The sequence below is a fragment of the Cottoperca gobio genome, chromosome 22 (assembly GCF_900634415.1).
Source record: "Cottoperca gobio chromosome 22, fCotGob3.1, whole genome shotgun sequence".
NCBI classification, from domain to species: Eukaryota; Metazoa; Chordata; class Actinopteri; order Perciformes; family Bovichtidae; genus Cottoperca; species Cottoperca gobio.
In genome coordinates, this window is record NC_041376.1 from 9,944,493 (window position 1) to 9,968,196 (window position 23,704).

The 23,704-nt window shown below is 40.0% G+C and overlaps 2 protein-coding genes across 4 annotated transcripts; one reads left to right on the forward strand and one right to left on the reverse strand.

Moving 5' to 3' along the window:
• The first annotated feature begins 121 nt into the window (after positions 1–121).
• LOC115027100 (serine protease HTRA2, mitochondrial-like) lies at positions 122–5,753 on the forward strand. Of its 2 annotated transcripts, XM_029460146.1 has the most exons (8): positions 122–823; positions 1,729–1,933; positions 2,592–2,786; positions 2,980–3,012; positions 3,384–3,492; positions 3,615–3,684; positions 3,776–3,871; positions 4,988–5,753. In XM_029460146.1, the coding sequence occupies exons 1-8, from the start codon at positions 360–362 to the stop codon at positions 5,151–5,153; spliced, it is 1,338 nt and encodes a 445-aa protein (XP_029316006.1). In that variant the 5' UTR covers positions 122–359; the 3' UTR covers positions 5,154–5,753. The 2 variants fall into 2 exon arrangements, with proteins under 2 accessions (XP_029316006.1, XP_029316008.1); XM_029460148.1 differs by lacking the exons at positions 122–823; positions 1,729–1,933 and adding an exon at positions 1,950–2,094.
• On the reverse strand, positions 5,539–21,795 carry hif1aa (hypoxia inducible factor 1 subunit alpha a). 2 transcript variants are annotated; one of them, XM_029460143.1, is made up of 15 exons: positions 21,514–21,795; positions 12,946–13,136; positions 12,336–12,487; positions 12,005–12,089; positions 11,283–11,392; positions 10,062–10,264; positions 9,759–9,865; positions 9,477–9,624; positions 9,004–9,308; positions 8,167–8,369; positions 7,905–8,027; positions 7,538–7,785; positions 7,359–7,458; positions 7,174–7,264; positions 5,539–6,742 (listed from the first exon to the last, which is right to left on the reverse strand). In XM_029460143.1, exons 1-15 carry the CDS (start codon positions 21,543–21,545, stop codon positions 6,573–6,575), a joined length of 2,268 nt encoding a protein of 755 aa, XP_029316003.1. In that variant the 5' UTR covers positions 21,546–21,795; the 3' UTR covers positions 5,539–6,572. The 2 variants fall into 2 exon arrangements, with proteins under 2 accessions (XP_029316003.1, XP_029316004.1); XM_029460144.1 differs by lacking the exons at positions 12,336–12,487; positions 12,946–13,136; positions 21,514–21,795 and adding an exon at positions 12,234–12,257.
• Positions 21,796–23,704: the final 1,909 nt, after the last annotated feature.

Below are 23,704 nucleotides of genomic sequence, written 5' to 3' on the forward strand. Positions count from 1 at the left end.
AGGTTAATATCATATTTTTACATTTTCATTTCTATATTTGTTTAATTCTTTCCATCCTGTGGAGGGCAGTAATACGACAAATCGCGTCTGTTGGAAGAAAAACATAGAAGAAGAAGCAGCACGCGTCAAAGTCAAACTTCCGGGTAAGGTTGTTGATTTCTTGGCTGTCGCTGGTTGTCTGTCAGGTGTAGATATCGGTGAAATTCACATGTAGTATTTGAACTGTATATTTATTTATTTATTTAAGCAGTGTAACTAATATAGTTTATATAAAACGGACCGCTGTAAATATATTTGGATATTAGTTGTTGTTTCGCTGTCTAAAAACTCCTGAGCCGGTGTGACTGAAGTGATGCAACATGGCAGCAACTCCTCTCAGTAGCCGTTTTCTCTCAGCACTGAGGAGACACACTCGGTGTCAGAGCCGGGGACTTAACTCTTTGGCAGAGAGGACAGTGAGCCAGGTGTCCTCTGTGGTGACATGTAACCACAGAGGAGCAGAGGGAGACACAAGCCTGGACAGGAGACCCGCGGTGGAGTGGGACAGTAGCGGTCGGGACAACAACAACAGCAGGTCTGCTCTGCTCAAGTCAGTCTCTGTGGGGCTGGGACTCTGTGCTGCGGTGCTTCTGGACAGTCAAAGACATGACAAAGTGAAGGAAAGAAGTGTGTCGATATCCGGGCGGTTTCTTGAACTCATCCTGCCCTCAGCTCAGTGTGCTTCCCCCTTTAAACCCGACAGCCCCCGGTATAAATACAACTTTATTGCAGATGTGGTCGAAAAGTCAAACCCAGCTGTCGTGTACATTGAAATCGTGAGCAGGTGAGTTGACTGAAAAAGTGCCACATAATGTAATAGGTAAAATGTCAGGCGGCTTTATTATCATGACTGCAATGAATACAATGTTGCCAAAGCATGTTAATACAAACACACAATTATAATAAACTCACAATACAAACGTGTAGGGAAAACAACAGGGCTTAATTTAGAACTTTGAATATTCCACATCTTTCATACGATATAGGAATTATTAAACTTTTCAATGACATTAATACTTATTAAACCCACTCCCAATTTCCCAACCATTCCTACTACTACACCTTCTTCTTACACATTTAGGCCAGCATATCCAGCAGTCACAGCTAGCAACATTTGATCAATCTAAATACCATGGGGAAAAGGTTCTGGTAACACTTATCAAAATAAAGATTGTAATAAAACAAATAAATAAAAACATGTGCAGAGCAACATAGCTTAAATTCCTTTGGCTCACATAATTGGATGTGTCACATAACTTAGTGTAACACCTGTCTGGTGAAACTGCACGTAAAGATTATTTTTGGTATCCATTCAAGTTAATTATTTACTATATAAGATGACAAAGGTCCATCATAAATTACAGAGCTCACAAATAATTTCTTTAATTCATAAATATAAGTAGCTGAAAAATCCAAAAGCATTTAATTTAATAATGTGAAAACAATAAGGAACTGTTATTTGTAACGTTGTGATTTAGATGTTTGGTATTTCTGTACCGTAACTATGTAGAATAACAGGTTATAAAAGTGGATTGTTATTTTATGCTCATTCTCAAATGACATGTGAGCCTTAAGGTCGGTCTTGATGAAGCTGCCTGTTTGTCAATCGCTAAAATAATGTTTTTGTTTTCCTCGCTGTGCGGATTAAACTACATGATACATTTATAAACTTCTTTTACTGTTTTACAGACACCCATTTTCAGGAAGAGAAGTCCCAGTGTCAAACGGCTCTGGTTTCATCATCAGCAGTGATGGACTCATCGTCACCAACGCTCACGTTGTGGCCAACAAGAGAGGCGTCCGCGTGAAGCTCACCAACGGGGAGACGTACAATGCCACTGTGCAAGATGTTGATCCAGCGGCAGACATTGCCACCATCAAAATCACTACGAGGGTGAGCAACTAACTACAATGATTTCTGTTAAAGGAACTGTAGGTTTATTGTTTTTACCTCACTGGATCCAGATTTGCTAACATCAGTGGTGGAAGCACAGAGACGACGGACCTATCGACAGATCATCAGTGTAACAGACCGATCAGAAAGAGAAAACAAAAGTAAATGCAGTTAAGAGAAAGAAAACAATAAGTGGTTTCTTCTCAAACCTGAAACCTGGGAAATGTCTGGTTAATAAAACTAAATGTGTTTATAGTAACATATTAAGCATTCACCAAACAAGGAGGGAATATGGCACCTATGCCATATTATGATTGCGATACTATTTCTATTCTATAAAGCAGCGTCATGGTCAACATCATCACAAACATCAGACCTGTAAACAGTTAAATTGTCTCAATTAAACCTCCTGTACGACCTCTGAATAATGACCGTCATGCAGTCTACTAAAACACCACTATATCCTTCTGTTTGTCCCACTGAAAAGCAGTACTGTGATGGAATACCCAAAGGCTGAACCAGCTTCTTTATACTAAAGCAGGACACGTGCATGTTTGGGCAATGATAAAATAGGAAGCTCTATTGTTTTGATGGTATGACCTACGAGCAGTGAGGAAGTGCTGTTGAACTGCTCTCTCTCCATTTCTTTGACATGTAGAACCCGTTACCCACGCTCAGCCTTGGTCGGTCGTCTGACATTCGACAAGGAGAGTTTGTAGTTGCCATGGGGAGCCCGTTTGCTTTACAAAACACAATCACGTCAGGAATCATCAGCTCGGTACAGAGAGGCGGGAAGGAGCTGGGCCTGTCCAACTCCAACATGGACTACATCCAGACTGATGCAGCCATTGATGTGAGTATTTCTGCGATAATTATTTTAAAGGATATATACGTACACAAAATCATTATGGTGGAGAGAGTAGTTGCTTTCAATGGACAGACAAATGTTAGGAACATGAAAGAGTCATGAAAGAAATAAGCTTGAAGAGAGGATTTGCTGAGACTCAGACTCATTGACATCACATGCGACTGATTTTGTTTTGCAGTTTGGAAATTCTGGAGGTCCCCTGATTAACTTGGTGAGTCACAATGTTGATCATCGCATTCAAATGTCACCAAACGTGTTGTGATCGCGGCTGTGGTGTATGACACTTGACTAGACAGGGGGGATTTTAATGTTCTGTAGTTGTTAATGTTACATGAAAGAACTTTCATGTTGTTACAAATCGTTGCATTAGGCTTTTCTCTATTGCATCAGGATATGTAAACTGAGAGTGGGGATGATTATCAATTATTCTTTTTTGTGTATAAAAGTTGCTTCCTAGCAACTGGATAACTTATCGCTATCAATGAAACTGCAGGAGAACTTTGAAATTACTGAACTTTGGTAGCCAAATAGCGTGATGGTGCACGACACGCTATCTGAATGTGTTATCTCTCCTGTAATTAGGACGGTGAAGTCATCGGTATAAACACCATGAAGGTCACTGCAGGAATCTCCTTTGCTATTCCGTCTGATCGCCTGAAACTTTTTCTTGATCAAGCAGCAACAAAGAAGAGTAAGAATCACAAATGCTGAATCAAAAGCCTCTTTCTGTCTCCAGTATTCTCCATAACATCCAACTGTTCTCTCTTATGAAAGAAATAGTTTTTACACATCCTGTTTTTGTGCATCTTCAAGGTTCTTGGTTTGGTGAGTCAGAGACGAAGCGGCGGTACATTGGTGTAATGATGCTCACACTGACACCGAGGTAAATGCCTCAGAAATGGCTGCAGTGAAATGAAGTGGAGATAAAGCAGAGCGTCTAAAACCGAATGTTTCCGTTTGTCCCTTTGCTTCAGCATCATTGCAGAGTTGAAGTTGAGAGACCCGTCCTTCCCAGACGTGACTCATGGCATCTTGATTCACAGAGTGATCATGGGCTCCCCGTCCAACAGGTAAGCAGACCAAGCGACTGGATATAGAAAACCGGAAAAGTCATAGAATTACTAAATATCCTTGAACATTTTGGAAAAGTAATGGAATTATGTTGTTTATTATATTTGTTGGTAATATAACACATTTATTTTCTGTGGCTGTTGATGTAACGTAGCTCTAATACAGGGGTGTCAAACTCATTATAATTCAGGGGCCACATACAGCCCAATTTGATCTCAACTGGGCCGGCCCAGTAGCATCACAGCATAATAACCTATAAATAACAACAACTCCAAATGTTTCCTTTTGTTTTAGTGCAAAAAAGTACAAGTACATTCTAAAAATGTTCACATTTAATAAACTATCTTTTTACAAAACATTAACATTTCTTAAGAAAAATAAGTGCAATTTCAACAATATAATTATATCATTTACACATGTGCGTTACAACTTACAGATCAGTGTGTCTGCAAAGGCACAAACATTTAGTCACATATCTGGAACTGAACAATATAGTATTTTACTTTGATCCAAACAAATGTTTACACTTTGCAAAATCATCCCACGAGCCGGATTGGACCCTCTGGCGGGCCGTATGTTTGACACCCCTGCTCTAATGTGTCGATTGGCGTTTTGTTGACTATCGCGCACTTTGCTGAATTTTCTCCCTCCATGTACCGCAGCCAGCTAAAATTATGTTTGAATCTGTTGTTTGAACAGTGCTGGGCATGTGTACATTTTAGAGAGCCATGAAATATTCTGCATTATGTAGGCTACATACTTATGTAGGCTACATACTTATGTTGGCTACATACTTATGTTGCCTTCATTTTCAGAAATGCTCGAAGGCCAGTGCCATGTTTTTTTTTTTTTTAAACGTATATAAATGAATACATAAGACAATGTATTGACTGTAGTTTAAAGTGGATATGAACGTAACAAACTACCACAGATGGGAAAGGACTGTTTATTTTTCAGATAATAATTAACATGATGCGGTTCTGTTTGTGTACTTATGGGTTGTGAATAGTCATGGAAGTTTTTTTTATATAATGTGTCAATGAAAATGTTTTTCCACCCTCAGTTTAGCTTGTATGATATGTTGCTAAGCCACAGTACTGTCCTACTTGTTTCAGAGCTGGCATGAAACCAGGAGACGTCGTATTAGAGATTAACGGAGTGAAGGTGAACACCTCAGAGGAGATCTACCAGGCCGTCCGCAGCAGCGACAAAATCATCATGGTGGTGCAGAGAGGACAAGAGTTGCTTCAACTGCAAATTACTTCAGAGTGCACAGAGTGACACTAACTGCACGATGAACTGGGGGACAGAGTGTCACATGATTAGTTCGTGTTTTAATGTTCAATTTTGAGCTCCAAAAGTCATTTTGTTTGTCTGAAACAGTCTTTATCTACATGGCTGTTTACAACACAATGATTTCAATGTCATTTCTCAGTCAAACTGTTTGAATCATCGCAAACCTGCCAGTAGCTAAAGACTTAAATGGATAAACACTCGTATTTATTCACAGGTTTCTCGGAGTACAATAAATAAAATGTTTTCTACAAACTTTTTTTTTTTTTTGGCAGAGTAGCAAAACTAGTCATGTGTCACGTAATGAATTTGTGTTTCGAGAGTCCAAAATACAGTGTTGGTAAACTGCAAGTTAATGAAACCTGAAACAATGCACTTTATTAAAGCCATTTAATGTTAGACGGCAACAAGAAGCATGAGCGACCGAACTAATGGCAAGGAGCAATGGTATTAAACTGAGCAAACAAGTTTGACAACTCACAAGTGCTACCATGATAATGATCACATGAGTAAAATATGGATATCCCACATATTTTAAATGGACTGTTTTGAGTGTCACACAATAAAAACCAAGTACATGAATTCACTTAATGTTAGAAAAATGCCAATTCTTCATGATGAAAAGCGATCAAAAGAAAGTGAAGCGTATACTCTCAGATTTCACTTTGAGACTAAGTCAAAGTTGTAAAGCCGTACTGCGTAACATTTCCCTGGTATATGTACAGTAACACACACTTACAGTAAAGTAATAAAGTGACATGTACTGGACTGCTACACAATTAAATGCATTTACCTCAAAGACTGATAGCTATTAAATGGAGATAACATTCAAACCACCTATGGTTTAAAAAATATTTTCATACTTTCTGGACTAAAGACATCTTGTTAGGTACGAGTACTACAACATACAAGTATGGGAGGAAAAATAAAATGGTTCATATCCCATTAAAACGACTTTAAAAAGGCTTAATATATATTGCTGGTAATATTTTTCTTTTTATGAAAATATAAATTGTGCGACTGAAGCCTACAATATACTGCTGGCCGTAGCGCCAGGGTCTGTGGGGACCTGCTGGAAAAGGGTCATCTGTCGAGGCGTTGTGTGCTGAGAGACTCCCCGGAGGAGAGGGAAAAACAAAAACAAAAAGACGACAATTGGGCATCTTATGAGGCCTGAATCCCTTGCACCAAAACCCAGATGCTGCCATTGTGTTTGTCACGGTGGAATGCTGCTGATATCACATGAGGTGCACAAACAGCAGCCAGACTAGTCAAACTCGTACAGATACATAAATAAAAGGGGCAGTGGGGTGACATTAGGGGTCTTGCAGAGGGAGTGACAATATGAGGGAGAAATTGTAGTGTCCAGTCTAGTCCAGCAGTGAGCAGAGGCGCCTTCAATTTAAGTTAGATTAGATTGACATGGTCCAAAGCGCGAAGCAGCTCCTCTCCCTGCAGCAGATACTGACGACCCTGCAAGGGTGCGTTGACCTCGCAGTCGTAGCGGGTGAGCTGCGGCAGGCTGAACAGGGAACTGGTGCCCTCTGATGTGCTGCCCAGCAGACGACTCGCCACATCTAAGAAAGAACGAGATATTTAAGAATTATGATTCTGCCGGTGTTTAGTGCATGCCTGTGCAAACACTAAACATGTATATAAGATGTGGACGTCACCCATTGGTTTGTGAACGACCGTTTTGAAGCCTTGGGTTTTTGGCCGTCGCCATTATTTTTTAATAATATAATCAGAAGTGACACGAGAGGGTGGAGCCAAGTACAACCGAACGCCTAACAAGACGTTTTAGGCCACTAAGATGTTACAATTAACTTTCATGAACATTAAACATGTGAAAGGGTTAAAGTTCAAAGAACTTCCAAAAAATGGGGTGTGTTAGCGCGTAGAGCATACGCTGCTTTATCGTCTATTTTACTCTAAATGGGATCATCATTTACTAAATGAACATCATGAGGTAATGGAGAAGACTTGAAACTTGATCAAGTTTATTCACCTGAAGGCAGCAGAAGTATGGTCCTGGTTGTTCCCGACTCTGAGGCCTTCAGCTTTTTGCCCTGCTCCACTTGTTCTGGGGGCGAAGTTCCCTGGGAAAATCATCAAATACAGACACTCAAGCTCTCCATCTGTAGATCAAAAAGTAAGATCTATATAAACCATGTTTGGATGTTGAGGACTTACCTGTCCAAGAATTTCTTTTATGTCACCCAGTTTTCTTTTGCGCTGTGCGTTCTGAGCTGCCAGGATCTTGAGCGAGACTTCTTTGTCCAGCTGTGGGGTCCTGCAGCAGAGTAATAGGGATTAGTTTACCCAAAAAAGCATTATAAAACAATACATCTGGAGCATTTGGGAAACTTTACCTCTTAGCAACAATGGTGGCAGGATTAGGAGAGTTAAGTGGCTCTGGGGAAGCTGTTCGACTGTCTGGTGCACTGACTGGGGAGCGGGGATAGCTGTTGATGTCCTGTGTGACGTGGAGGAGAGAACTCTCAAGGGATTTGACTGTCACACAAGACAGAGGCTCTTCTGGGGACAGACTGCGCAGCTGGAAGTCATCGTCCATAGGGATGTAGGGAGCCAGCATCTCTAGATCTAAGTCTTCCATTGCCTTTAGGAGAGAGAAAAAAGGCCAAAGAATCAGAATACAGAGAAGGTTTTACTGTATTAGATCAACAAATACAATTATTTAAATGCAGTAAAGTCTGCAGTATCTCCTGGCATTATTACCTGTCTGGTGAACGGGGTCTTGGGATCTGTATCAATGGCAAACAGCTTCTCCACCAAGTCTAGTTTGAAATCTGGTTTCATCTCCGAGTCCATGGGGAAACAAAAGTCCAGTGGACGGTCAGCCTAAAGAGAAGCGCAGTCAACGGTCATTCCCTTCTCAGTACATATTAGTAAAACCTTTACAGCTTGTTAAGACTACAATTCAACGAAGCCTGTAAGCAGAGAATAAAAGCGTATCTCAAGGTGATCATAATTGACTGACCCCTGAGGAGCTGTGGCTGCTCGATGTGGTGGACGGGGCTCGAGCATAGCTCTCAGCTTTGGCAGCCTCTGAGCTGGTTGTGGTGACATGGATAGGCTCGCTGGGCGGCAGAGGGGAAAGAGGCAGAGCCAGCTTGTCACTGGTGGAGGGAAGCATTACATCATTGTAGACAGGGACTTCCTTCTGGAGCTGGATCTCTGATTCTGTACCAGGAGACAGAGGAAGGTTAGAAAGGTTTCAATCACACAGGATATAAACTGATTTCTGCTGTGGAGAAGTTTCACCCCTAGTCTAGACCGCAAAGGAGCCGACAGCGTTCACTTAACACTGAAGCGAATGTCTATACCGGTCCGATCTGGTCAGAGAATTTAAAAGTATTGAGCAACAAAAGGAGGAGCCAAACTTTCTGTGCAGTTTTCCTTTGATACGTGTGAGAATTCTGATCTATTTTTCCATCAACACTGACGCACATGACGACACTATGTGTACACCTTTTTCAAAACGCTAAGATAAGGATTACACAAAAAGGAATCAATAAATAAACAGCAATAAAGGAGAAAACATGCCATCAGAAACAATCAAATCAAAGAACAAGGTCAGATAATAATAAGATAATGATAACAGTGAATACATTAAATGATAAAATAATAGAACCCTAAAATATGTAGTAACTTGTTGTAAAGTAGTTTTATGTGGCATCAACCTCGCGTTTACGTGAGTAATGTCGGAAGAATATACAAAGTGCAAATAAACACCTAAAAACAAACAAAATTACAAAAAGCGTATTATACGTTGGGTCTAGACTTGTGGAAAGTGTGTGTTTCTGAGGCCACGAACCAGGGCAACTGAAGTCCAGGGAGATGATTGAGTCTCCAGCAGCTGGGGCCAGCAGGGTGAGGGCCTCTGGCTCTTCCTTCAGCTGGTCATACAGGCTCGCCAGAGGCTGGTCGTCCACCGCCTGAGTGAACAGTTTGATCACATCCAACTCTGGGACCTTCTCCTCGTCCTTCGACAGGGCTGGAGACATGTCGAGCTGGCTGCTCTCCACCACAGCTTTTGCTTCCTCCTGCTGCTCCTCCTTCACTGGCTTCACATCCTCGATCTGCTCCAGAGACAAGATCAACTTCTCCTCCTGGATGCCACTGTAACAGAGTTATGCAGCAGTAAGTATTTTTGTAATGTCTCTGAAAATAAACACAAACACACGGTAGTAATCTACAAGCCAGTTCCTCATCTATCTCACAACAAAAAGACTGCTTACTACATTACAATCTCTTCTGAAAACACTCTTCGAAGAGGCTTTATAGTACCTGAGCACAAAGTTGACACAGACAACACACTGTGGCTGGGAGTTCTTGTTGTTGTAGATGACAGTGGCTTGGGTTTCCACCCACACAAAGCCTCCTTTCTTGGCCAACATCCGGTACTGGCCTGTGCTCACCTGGCCCTTTGCAAACACTAAGAGCAAAGAAAAGAGAAAATGAGAAAAGATTTAGACATTCGGTTAAAGTTTAGCAAAAAATATCAACTGAAATTTGTTGTGGATTTAAGAACAAGATTTAATTCAATGTACTCGTGTTGTTCATGCTTACAGTTGTGGTGAGTCTTGGTAAGATGGTCTGAGTCCATAGCATGATAGTATTCATATACAGATCGATTCAACAGGTCTTCTGGGTCATAACCCATGAGCTCAGTGATCCTGGACAAGCAAAAAAGGATAAATGATTCCACTGACACACAGACTGGCTTCTGTAGTATCTACACTGACCACTAGGTGGCTCTCTGTGACTATTCTAGGGAGAGCTTTGGCAATAATAGCTACAACACAGGTGGCTAAATCAGCTCAATCGTTCCCCATTAAACTTCTTAATATTCACTCAGATGGGCAAACTCACCTCTCGTCACAATATGTGAACTTCATGTCCATTGTGTGGCGGCTCAGAAAGGTCTTGGTGTCAAGAGGGACCTCAATGTTGGAGGGGTGTTGGATTGGGTCACAGATCAAAACCAGGTAGGGGACCGGTGGCTCCTTGTGCCCGTTGGGAGGCTCCTCAGTGTTGCTGTCATATACACGGACATGACCTGAGCAGTGGAGCACCTGGAGAGCGACAACAGGAGGATCAGGATATTCTATTATCATTTCCAGTAACAATTAGACATAATTAAATAAATACAAGTATTTGGCATGTGGGCTGCATCAATAATTGTATAATAATTGTCTTCCTTCTCAGCTTTTCCTTTACATAAAAGAAACCATTATTTTCGCCTGCCCACTCCAGGACTAAATTAAGTCTGGGTGCCTGTGATATGATCATTAGCCTTCACATATTGATTACTTCCAATTGTTCCATACTATACTTTGTATAAGAGGAAATGTGACATTTAAAGAGTCATTTGAGATGAATTTGTAATTAGGGCTTTACAAATAAATGATAAAAGTACATTATAATTGGTTGGTTAATTATGTGAGTTCTAAGTTTTCATGCTTACTCAACTCTCTTTTTCCATTTAGGTTCAATACCGATTCAAGTAATGCATCCGATGCAGGTTTCCGATGCGTGTGTCACTTACAGACACTGATGGTTTCATTTGTATTAAGACCAGCATGATCTATTTCCTTTGCACATTAACTTATCGGATTACTGCAGATGTAGACATCCGCTGCAATTAAGACTATCGTTCCAGTTTTGTGGATTTAAACTCCATAGTTTTCTAACTCTTCACCTACAGGCATTATTCAGATACAACTTCAACATCAGCATACTTTTTAAATACTGTTATACTAAAATGATTTAATGCTCACTTGTCGTCCAACAGGTTGAGACTGGGGAGTGGCATTAAAACACAAACTGCCATTATGCAGTCTCGTGATTTGATATACCCAAGAAGGGTGCCATTCATGTACAATAATCAGAAAGATAATATTTATACTTCCACTTTAAAACCCAGAATATCTAAATGTTTCCTGAAATTTGGCCAACTAACATCCCCAGTGTTGATAAACGTACGTGCACATAGTAAAATCACAACAGCAATAACTAAATGAATATTTATGACGAAATACATTTATTTCCATAATGTTTTTACATTTCCTCACTGATTCCACGAGGACCTACCTTCCATGTAGCCGATTTGACATTGACAGTGCGGCCCCTGCTTGTGAGGGTGCATTTCATTCGGAGGAAGAAGCTGCGCTCTGTGTTTGGTTCCTTGGCCTTTTTAGAGCCTGAAATCACACAAACAAGAAGAGATGTTGACAGACTCCATTGCAGTTTTCTTTACTTCAGTTTTTTTATTATAAACTGTTCACATTTGCATTCTGAGGAGACATTAAGCTGTAGAGCACTGTGGACAGCTTAGCAAGTTAAATAAAGTGGTAGCCGTTGTAGCCGAGATAATATCAGTGTGTACTAAAGTGCCCAGCAGAAAAAGCCAATGTGGGTTCTCATGCATGTCATTAACATTAATTTAACTTTAACGTTTTACTGAGAAACTTAAATTGAACTCACTGGAAATGATAAAACAAAAAGTAAAATCACTGAAACAAAGCTATGCTTAATTGTGTTGCGCAAGCAAAAGAGAAAGTGTTCCGGTAATGCTGAGTGAAACTTGGTGTTACTTAAGTTCAAAACCTAGCCGGCCCCAATCACTTTGACCTCAGGACTGAAGTGGGGGAAAATAACTTGTTCCGACAGCCTCCTGGTCTGAACTTGCCAGCAAAGAGTGAACTGGATTCCCTGCTGATTGGAGAACTGGCAGACCTGACAGAGGGTTTGTGTGTGCCCAATTTTGCCCATCAGTGAGGTCTTAAAATCTGCTCACTGTTGGAGTCTCTCACCTGTTTTGTGGACCAGCATCTCCCTCAGCTCTTCCTGGTCACAGGGATGTATGAAGTCAAACACACTGTGTCCAGTCAGGTCAAACTGCAGCAGACAGTGAGAACAGAGTGTAAGTCTTGTACCAAGTAAAGTTGTTCATAGTAGACATTGTGTGGCAACTTCTAACTATTAAAAAAGGACTAATGTGTATGCGTCTGTTTATTGAGCAGTATCTACAAAAACAACAACCATATTTTATTTTCTGCTTCTGACTCCATTTCCCATCAATCTTATGCTCTTTCCTCTGTGGTCTCCTTAATGTTGACACACAGCGGGTGAAATCGGACCAACCTGTGCCAGCCCCAGGCACTTGTTGACATTCTCGGAGAGATAGATCATATCTCCATCTTCAGACAGCACCATGAGAAAGCCCTCCAAAGCCTTTAGGTAGGAGCTGTTTAGCTGTGTATCAAGCTCGGTTTCCTCCTCTGCCATTGGCTCATCTGGAGGCGATAACGTTTGAGGAAAGGGGAGGAGAGAGATAAAGGAAGGTAGGGAAAGAAAATAAAAACAAGAGGAAATTTACATGAAAAGCATTTGTTGGGATAAGAGCCTGTTTGCAAGGCAGGACACGGTAACACACATAAAACAACACTACCACTACGTATAGCGAATGTTTGAGTCAATTTCTTAAAGCAGCAAACTCAGTGTCCGTTTTGCATCTAACACTGTGCTCACGTTTCCTTTCACCAGAATATCCTTTACATCCTTTTAATTGTGGCATGTGAGGGGAACAAAAACCATTAAAGAAAAGAAAAGGAAAAAAAAGGGTAATAATGAAAATTGCGGCACAATTTAATTATCACTGGGAGACCAGAAATAATATTTTAAACAATTTTAAATACTGATTTTGCCCAAGCTAAATTGTCTATTGACATATACAACAACTACAGATACTGACCAGTGCTGAGAAGTTTTCTCATGCGCAGGTAGCTGATGATGAGCCTCATTATAGAGGCCTTGTCCAGGCTGGAGCTGACAGTGTGGGGCAGGGGCAGCTCCTGTGCCAGCTCGTAGAACACCTCCGACTCCTTCCCACGCCGGCTACGCGCTGCATCCCTGGACTTCTCCTTCCTCCGCTCCGAGCTCACCCTGTGGGAGACAAGTGGAGGATCAGCCACAGCCTGGCCACAAACTGCTTTTGATCGTCCTACGCACACTACAAGAGCTGACATCCCGACTGAGTGTGTGTGCAGAGTCTGCTCGGCCACTGGCCTGTCACTGAGGAGGCTGCAGCAGCTGGAGTCCACAACAGGCAAGCTCACAGCCAAGTAGCCGACTGGACCCGTCAGACTCATTTACATACATGGTTATCTGCAACCGTCTTATTGGCTGCCAACCAAAAGAAATGGAGTCCGCCCCCTCAGAGTGATTGGATGGGAGGCCGGGCTTGGATTCTCCTGTCTGTTTCTTGGCGCACAGCCAAGAAACAGACATTTATGAGTCTGGCTCAACGGTTACAGGGAGGAGAATGATAATACTAACAAAGAGAACACACACAAACACAGACTGAGTGACGCCTTCAAATACCAGGACAAACAAATTGTATGCCATATTGTATTAGGGCTGCACAATATGAGGAACATGCTGCAACATTCTTGAATATCGCGGTAACGATGTTGCTTGCGATAAATAACAGATATTTAAGAGTACTCGGTTCTGCCTTTCTGAGCAAAAATACAACAAATTCTTGCTTAATTAAAAAAAATGTAATGAAAATAATTTCCAACATTACTTTATTGAACATTGAACCGAACGCAAAAGGCAGCAATAAAGAAAGAATGATAGATCTTGAAGTGCAGTGTTATACTTCAACTCTCTTTCATCAAACTCAAAAAAACCCAGAGTTCAATATAGCAGTCCTTCACGATGTGGTTATCGCGCAAGTTGACATTGTGATCATGATAAAAAAACTGGATATTGTGCAGCCCTAATTAGAATTCCTCATAACGGCTTACTGCTCATAGTAGCTCCATATTTGATCAAGCATTTATCCAGGCAGTTATCCAAGGTCTGGCTAATGTACTCTCACCACAGTGCAAACAAGATCTTAGGACCTGGCAGTATTTTAAAATAACAAAAACATCAGACTTTAAAACAGGGGTGGGGAACCTCCGGTAGTATAAAACGGCCAACTGACCAAGGTCAGGGTCCTTGAACACAACACGAGCTGAACGTGTCATCACGTGGTCACGTCATGTCAAAAAACTTCAACATTAAACAAGACTGTCATTGACATCAGAGAACGCAGCATGGCGAGTGTAAAATAGAGAAAGGTGGATGCAGAATGTCGCACTTTCCAGGAGAAATGGACAAACTATTATTTATTTGGGGAAGTAAAAGGCCAGTGTGTCTAGTTTGTGCGGACGCACTTGCGGTGATGAAAAATAATCTTGAGCGTCATTACAGCAACATGCCGAACTGCACGAGCTGAAAGGACGAGTGCGTTTGGATAAAGTTAACGCTCTTCGACGGAGTTTGGCCCAACAAGCAGCTCTCTGCAGAGCGTAACATACTAACATGGAAAGATAGAGAGTTAGACCACCACACCAAGCATCACTGCTGTGCAATTATCATATTCACTTTATTTTATATCAACCACTTGGTACTTATATAATTTTTTATTCTATTTAATTATTGTGTACTGAATTTTTACTTCACATGTTCTTTTGCTGTGACAAGATACATTTCCCCGTTGTGGGACTAATAAAGGATTTCTGATTTCTGATAAAAACAAAGATACATGGATAAAAAAGTATAAACAGCATAAAAGAAAAGTGAAATGAATGGGCTGCGTCTTAAAAACAATTGCTGAGGTTATGAGTTCAATAATTAGTATGGCCCTCGAAGGATGTTGTAAAAAATAAAATGGCCCTTGATGGGAAAAAGGTTCCCACCCCTGCTTTAAAAGGACACAGTGAATTGTGCAAGTCACTATTAAATTATTCACGTTATTTTATTGATTTATTACAATGGAAAAACCTTGGCTTTTAAGCTAAGCACTGATTTGATTGTTTTAGTTGTACGAGTGAGCATACGTGAGGCTCTCATGACCACTAACATAATTGCAGTAGTCAACCTGACTGCTGCTGCCATCATCGCTCTCACAACTACAACCTCAAAAGCATTTAGACAACAGAGCAGCATCACAACAAAATGGATGGCAGTTCAAAAGCCCTTGGCTTTGAAATGTACACCTAATTGAAATTGATCTGTTATGTACTTACAGCATTGATCAAGGCCATGTTGTTATTTAAGGCTCTGCAACAAGAAAATGGACCAGCTTACTAAAATCAGCCTTCTGCATATCACATCATCTGGCAGGGTTGCAGACAGATCTTTCATCCGGAAGAGAGGGCTAGAACGCTTTTGGTTTTGGACCAAAACTTTCCATCAAATACAGATTACAAAACTAGAAGGGCACTCAGAGAACGCAGACCTCCACCAAAGCCAAATGCCCCATCACAAAATGATAACGAAAGTGAACAATAATGTATGCATCTGGCCAGTGATTTGAATCCGCTCAAAAATTAATGGGTTCTTCCTTGGCCCTTCCACCAACAATCGGGCCAGTTTTTCCCCATAATCCTGTTGACAAACAAACCAAACTGAAAACAACCTCCTCGGTGGAGGGAATAAATAATCTGGGGTAAAACGCTTGAGCATGGCCTCTGTCTCTTAGGCAGCCCTAACCCCGGCACAAGTCTCAGAAAAACACCGGTGAGTTGGGATTTTGTGTGCGGACCGTTGCTCAAGTGCCTTCCTACAGAGTTGTACTATGGGGTGGGTGTTCAAGCTGTGCAGAAGACAAACATAAGAAATTTACTAAAACAAGATGTTGGATCATAACCACAATGGATATCTTTCTATGTTCATCTAATTCCCATTTGATACCACAAATACATTCCCTGCAGATACACACATTATGTGTAGACTAACTGAAGTTCTTGGTGGTGCATATACCAACAAACCTCCTCCTCTGAAAGATGTTTACATATACTGTAATATAAATATGCTTCAACCCAGACAGCAATTACAGCTACTAGTGTAAACATTCATCCACATGTTTGCACATTTGCCAATATCATTGACAAATATTTACAATATCTTCCGTCAACCCCACAGAACAGTCAGAATATTCCAGACATCATTAAAGCTTATTGCAGAGTTATGATACCACTTCTGTATCAACACATTTCCTTTCTTTCAAGTTCAACTTGGGCCCTATTGTAACAATCACCCTTAACCTACATTCATGTAAAGAAGTTAAATTATCACCACAAGGTGAAATTATCACAAATGATTAACAAGCCATTGCACACAGGGAACACTGGGAAAGTCCTCTCGCTAAAGCTGCTGGCTGAGCTTTGAATGATCCAATGACAGATTAACTCCACACATTGTTATAAACTGCGCTCCCACTGGAGGCTACATGATTGATCAGTACAAGCCTGTATACACATTGTTTTCTTCTGTACTGGCTGCACTCCATTGTATCACCTGCCTTCATGCAAATCCTATTCAAATGAAGTTCATCTGTAATATTCCACTGCAATACATCTCCACTAAATACAGGGGAACAAGACAAAAGGAGGACATTTACTAAGCCTACATTCAACTGGACAAACAGTACAGCAGATCTAATCAATTAGCGGCCCTGTTCAATGTGAAAACTGAGTTCTGAATATAAAAAACAAAACAAAAGTGTAGCCATAGCTTACACTTTACTGTTTTGAATGGACTGGTTGCTTTCTGTAATGAATTAAGGTGATACAAATAAAGTGAAAAAAGGGGATGCACGTGACTAGTTCATTTCATGTATTAGTAACTATTAACTACTGTAAGTAAGAGTTATTTGTAGTGATTCATTGACCCACTTGCTAATGAAGTTGAATAGCCCTGCAGTACAGTGTCTGTGCCACTGTGTATTATAACTACAATACCAAAGATTCAGAGCAGAGGTAGTAAACTTATTTAAACTTAGAGATCATAAAAGACAGCAGATTGTGATGAACGCATAACTTATTTTCACAGCATGCAATTATAAAAAAATACAACCCTCTAACTCAACTTACTTAGTCCTACTGTGATGGCTGGCTACTGTGATACGCTATAAAAAGTTAAAATTGTGCCTATTGATGGAGTGTGACTGCTACTTGGAGAGGTCCCAGTTCACCTCCTGCCCTGCCGTGGTGCCCTTGAGCAAGGCACCGGACATTCCCCTTGCCCCCTCACTCCCATTGCTCCCTGGGCTCTGTACATTAGCTGCCCACTGCTCCTAGTACTAGACTCCTGGTACTAGGATGGGTTAAAAGCCGAGAACACATTTCACTGTGTGTGCTGTGTGCTCTGCATGTGTGACCATTAAAAAGGGTTTCATCCGTCCGATTCTATTCTATTGGATGACCCGCCTTCCACCGTTTCCAAATTTACAAAAAGGGAGAGGAGATTATATATAGATATTTTTATATTTTACATGAAACATTCAATGAAAACAAAACAGTTCCCTTGATGTTAAAACAAAGGCGTGCAGAGAGGCCACGGTTACATAACACTATTAATGCACATGGTCATGATGCCCAGTTTCTCTGCTTCACACGCATCACTGCATACACAATCACATTTCCTGTATTGCTAGCTTCGATTAGACTTTGTTTTGTTTTCTGATTAGATTGAGTGCTATTATGTAAACAAAATGTACATTTTGAGATGTTGTAGATTGTTGGGCAAACAAAACAGTGTGCAATTAAAAATCCCACCTGAGCTTGTTTCACTTATTAATAACAGGTTTTTGTTTATCCTCATACACACCATACCCGCCGTTGCATCTAGTAGCTTGAAGGCAAACAAGATGTTTAAGTTCACAGTAAACAATAATATTAATAATTTACTACTTCTAATAGGGACTCTTGCCTGCCCCTCGTCCACTGGGCGGTTTTGTCCTGCCAAACATACTCAAAGGGACCACCATGATAAATCAGTCACCAAGTTAACTTGTTGCTAGTCAAACTCAGCCAACTTGGATTTAAGAGTTTTACTTCCTTCGACTTTCCAAGTGTTGTCATTCACAAAGCTTCACCTTGTGTGCTCAATGAAAAAGTGTATTTTGGATCGTTTAAAACTGACGTATACTTGACAATATAAAAGTGTTCATTAAAATAGAAGACATTCATAAATGTGCGATTTTATTAGGTTTGACAACAAATGCAATTTTGCAGGGAATGCGTACATCTGTTTGTTTTTCCCTTAAATGTGACAAAAGGAAAGACCCTTGGAGACGGGTGTACAAAAATATCGAATTTTGCACTTTGCAAAAGTCAAAGTTTTGGAATCATCCACACTGCTGAACTTTGGCATTTCAAAGTATGTCCAATTAGATTAGGGTTAAAGGGTTAGGGTTAAAATCTGACCTGTGGCCATTTGCTGAACATCATCCCCTCTCTCTCCCTCTCATAATATCATGCTGTATCAATAAAAAGGCACAAAAAGCCCCTTGAAAACACAGAGTTCAACAAATATAAATCTAATTTTAAAATGTCTCATCTTCAACCTGACTAACAGTTCTTTGTGGCAATTTGGCATTATAATGTATTTCATAGTTATCTTAATTCATAGATAACTTTTATTTGGTGACAGACAAAGGCATCATCCCTGAGCTCAAAACAAAATAGAAAAACATAACAAATACAAATTGTAATCAAGATTTTGGTATGGACAATGAGTCTAAGGCAAAAAAAGAAGGATGAAATACTGAAATATGGGCACATTTTGAACACTTAACTATGTAGTAGTTAATAAATAGTAAATGCAAATGTATTCAACAACACATTTTTAATGTGAAACATGTTGAAGACATGATGTATAGAGGTATTGTTTTCATACTTCCTTGTATTGTTTATAAAACACTGTCAAACCCATTATGACAGTGGCATGTTTGGTAATGACGGAAGCAAAAGAAATATGTATTATTACACAGAAAAATGTGGGATATGAAATCTTAGTGCTCAATAAAAACCTTGAAAATGCTTTCAGATATAGTTTCCCTTTGAGACATTACGCTCCAGTGAAGAGCAAGTTCCCTGCACAATCAATCAGTCCTCACAATTAAAGCTTAGGAAGTTTAACAGCTTGTTTTCCTTTATATACCCCGCTGCCAAAACCCTCTCTCTCTCTGCATTGTTTGAACACAGTAACATTCAAACTCAATCAGCTACACTGACCATCCACAGAAAGCAGAGATTTATCAGTCTCATAAAAAATAAATGCATTTAGAGGATATTATCTTTAGTTCTGTCTTCAGTCATAAAACATAAAACAAGAAAAATGTGTAGACAAACAATACCGATGCCCTATAACCACAAGTAACCCCGTGTCCTTTTCAAGTTCTAACTACCGGCACACACTTGACACAAGGCAATCTGCAAATTGCCAGGCAGTGCATCGCTCCACACATTTGGCCACTTCTATTGACGTCAAGCCCTAGTGATTAAGAGATGGGACATAAATACCACCAAGGCACCTGACAGACACCAGCCAAAACGGCATCAAACCAGACCACATCCCTTGATTTCTTCCAAGATTAAAATAAACACAGTTATTGAAACTAAACAGGTTGTTGAACCTTTATGTCACTCAACCATTGTGGCACAAGTGCATGACACAAACAGCCGTAAAAAGACCTTAACAGCAGCTCAGTGGAATTTTAGGATGTAAGATGAAACAGAACTTTAGCTCGATTGAACAAATAGCACCCATGTTGAGTTATCAATGTCTCAAAGAGATTACCCAAAACTAACTGTAAAAAGGAGTAATTGTGGGCCGACCTTTGAATTCCATATTGTATTACTTTTACCATGACAATCAGTTCGTAAATTGTATTACAAAACCTTGGTGCAAGTACCAAGGTACACTTTGGTCTGTATCTAACATGGCACATTTTCATATAACAACACTCTTTCACATCAGGGTTTAATTGACTTTTTGCTACACGATTCTAGCCTGTAATAACTCAGCTGACTGATCGTGCACCCGTGGTTCCCATTTAAACCACCTTTGCTTTCATCTGAATCTGTACAGTAAGTGGACACCCAAACTGGAACCAGGACTGTTATGTGGCAAAAAATAAACAGCATACATTAATCACCCGACTCTGCATATTTAGTGTGTCTTTCAATGATAGAAAGGTCTAGATGAGTAATCTGCTGGATGCAGAGTCTTGGCATGCACATGTTAATTATCCCATTCTGCAGACAATACTAATTACTGTTTTCATCAAAGCATGTCAAGAAACACCACAATGGTCCACTGCCCATTACACTAAATATAGACTCTGCCAAGCTTCATTAATAGTTTTACTCAATGATAACTAGTCAATAAAATTAAAATCAATCAATAAGTCGGACAACTTCATCCATTTTATTTGTGATGATCAGTCATTAATTAAACTCATACATTAAAAAACAAAAAACTTCAATACATTGTCTCAATTTTATAGTTATCTGTGGTTCAAATGACTATAGATTTAGCATTGTGGGTTTTTACTTGTTGGTATGACTAAGTGTATATCACATCACTTAACACATTCCAGCTGCAACTCTTATTTGTCTATTGTGACGAAACCAGCTGCTGTTCAGCAAACTGCCTTATGTGGTCAATTGTAACTTGTTCCCAAAACACTTTCATTGACTTTGTTTAAGTAGATAAACCTCAAAATGAAGCTTGATTACCAAATTACCTTTTTGAGCAAGAAACACTAGTTGCCACTAACAAAATATGTTGGCACTTTGCTGATAATTAAAGTTAGTAAAAACAAGTTCAGTGGAATTAAAAGTAGTTTTAAATACTGTACATGCATGCTATATACATTATGATTACTTATATAATTAAACTTTACCATAACCAAACCAGAAAAAATTAAGAGAAATTCAAACCAAGGACAACTTCATCCAACCCTAAATATTTAATCAGAAACCACACACCTCTCTCCAGCACTGCTCACGTGAGGCTGGCAGCTTTTCTCTGAACACACCACCAGTGATGTACGATTAACCGGATATATGTGCCAGATTCAAAACAAATGTAAATAATATCTCAGAGGACTCAACACAGACACGATAACGTAGTAAGGTTAGCTGACGTAGTACAACTTACTTCAAAGCATATGTATCACAATAAACAAAACAAAGATATTAAGTTACCTGCATCTTGGTAAGTAGGCTAACGTTAAACAGTGTCATGTCAGTAGCTCTAGTTCAATGACAGCTAGCTAGCTTTGTTAGCAGCTTGCTAACGATAACAGCGTCGCTAGAAAACGCATTTTGTCGACAGAACTAGCTGTTAACCTTGAAATAAAGCCCATAATGTCACACAAAGAGGAGCAAACAAATGCCATTTAAAGACCAAAGTTGTTAAGTCAGCTCTCAAACAACAGCATAGCCTGCTGCGTAGCACTAGCTAGCATTGACGTTACCTTTTCTTTTCTGGTACAATTCCTGTGTCCATGTCAGGACGAAAGGACCTGAGTTGAGTCTCCCTCTCGGTATCAAGCTGTATCCGGCCCGTCGGGAAATTAACCAAAATCCCGAGATTATTTACTTATTTAAATCCGTAAATCCTCAAGCGTTTTGCATATGAGTTCTCACTTTATATATTGTCAAAGAAATCGAGCTTATCCCTAACAGCCCATTCGTCTACTCTTCTTCAGAGACGGTGACACGCTGGAGAGAGGTTACTCGCGAAGACAATGTTGCACCGTAAACGGACTCCTCCCCCAAGCTCCGCGGGGACGCGCAGTCACATGCTTTCTCCATCGAGGACGCGCACAGACAACCTGGTAGAGCCACAGACCAAATTGCTGTAATTTTCCACTAAAGTTATAGTGTTTGATTCGACTGTACATCTATGACACCAGCATAGACATTACAACGTTATACAAATTAGAGAGCCCACAACCTCCCTGAGGTTCCTTATCCTCTTTTAAATCCCTCTTAAAAACATATTTTTATTATCAAATATGCTTTCACAGGGTGTGTGGCCTGAATTCACTTGTATCTGCTAAATCACTTATTAAAGCCTATTTATATACAAAGGCATTCTCTTAACTTTTATTTAATTGATTATCAAAAAATATTTTGGATTACATTATTTTACTTTTTCTCATATGTAGCTCCTTTGCCAAATTTTGCCAAATACTGCACCTTACCGCATCTTGTTGAATATTGCACCTTACCCCATCTCATCTTATTATTATGTTATTGATGTACTGTATATATACAGACTGTATGTTTACATTTCTGGATTTGATTCTGTTTTGCTGATAAAGGCCTTGTTTGCAGGGTGCATGAGGGGGCAGAGGACAACCACTGCATAGTCCTCTTCAAATGTCAAATTATTATTATTTAAAAAAAAAAAAAAAAATACATAACATGTCCCAGAGTATCAGATTTATGCTGATTGTATATTCTCTGACCCTGCCCTGTCCCCTTCCAGTTCCTTTTATGGCTTGTACCTCTCTTCCCAAAATACAGTATTTCATTTTTTGGCTGGTCAAATACTTTTTCAGTGTATTGTTGTGAATTTACTCAGCTGCTTGTGTGTGAACTCAACACATCATAGAAAGGAGAAAGTGATGTTCTGGGTTGGTATGTCTTCACCTCACTCCACCAGACTGTCCACATTTTTCACAATATTACAGCAAAGTGTGCAATTTCAGGGTGGTATTCTACTCCGTGATGTAGACACATTGTGTTTAAATATATTTGTAATTAGAAAGTTAGACACATTTTCTCTAGTGCCCAGCACAAAATAGCATTTTAGCATTACCAAGATGTGTGCATTTGAGGGATTTAAACTAGAATCCACTTCACACTCACAGGGATAGAGATGGTTTTGATTGGTCTGGTTTTCCTGAAGTGGTTTGAAGATTTTTGTCCAGTCAGGCTCCTCCACCTTTACCACTGTTTGGCACTGTTATTCTCGTTGCCTATGATTCAGCTCTGGCTTTGGAAGAGAACATTTTAGGAAAATTATTTTCCAACCCCACAAATCAAATCCACTCCTCATTTATTTTTCTATTTGCTCTATTGCCTTACAGTTCTTCATCCTCTTACTAAGCTCATGTTGGCCGTCACTTCCCAGAACTGTTGGCAGGGTGGCACAACACGTCAGTGTGTGTGAGTGTCAGACTTTGACTTTAGGGCAAACAAATACCTGACACAGGAAGGCCTTGTGTAGCTTTTGCTATACCTTTTTTCTAGACCTATAAACCAAAGTGTGACTAAGAAAATCAGTGAAAAGCATTTATACTATATGGATTTATCTGGTTCTTACACTATGCTAGTAGCTGTGCTTCACCAGAGATGACTAAGCCTGTATACAACATTGAGTGTTACATTGTCATTTAAGATTACTTAATTTCAGCAACTAATTTATTTAGTCTTTCTGATTAACTTTGCGATTGTCTGGAAGTTGTGTAAATTCCTGGCTACACCTTCATCTATTCTATTCCAACAAGCCCAGCCAGTTATCTCTGTAAGAGCAAACGGTGTGAGATTAGTATTTGAGGAATATGTTTCTAGTGTGAAAAAAAAGCCCCTACAGGTATTTTATGTGTCATAGACTTCTCTTATGTTTTGGAAGTTCAATTAAAATACACTGAATGG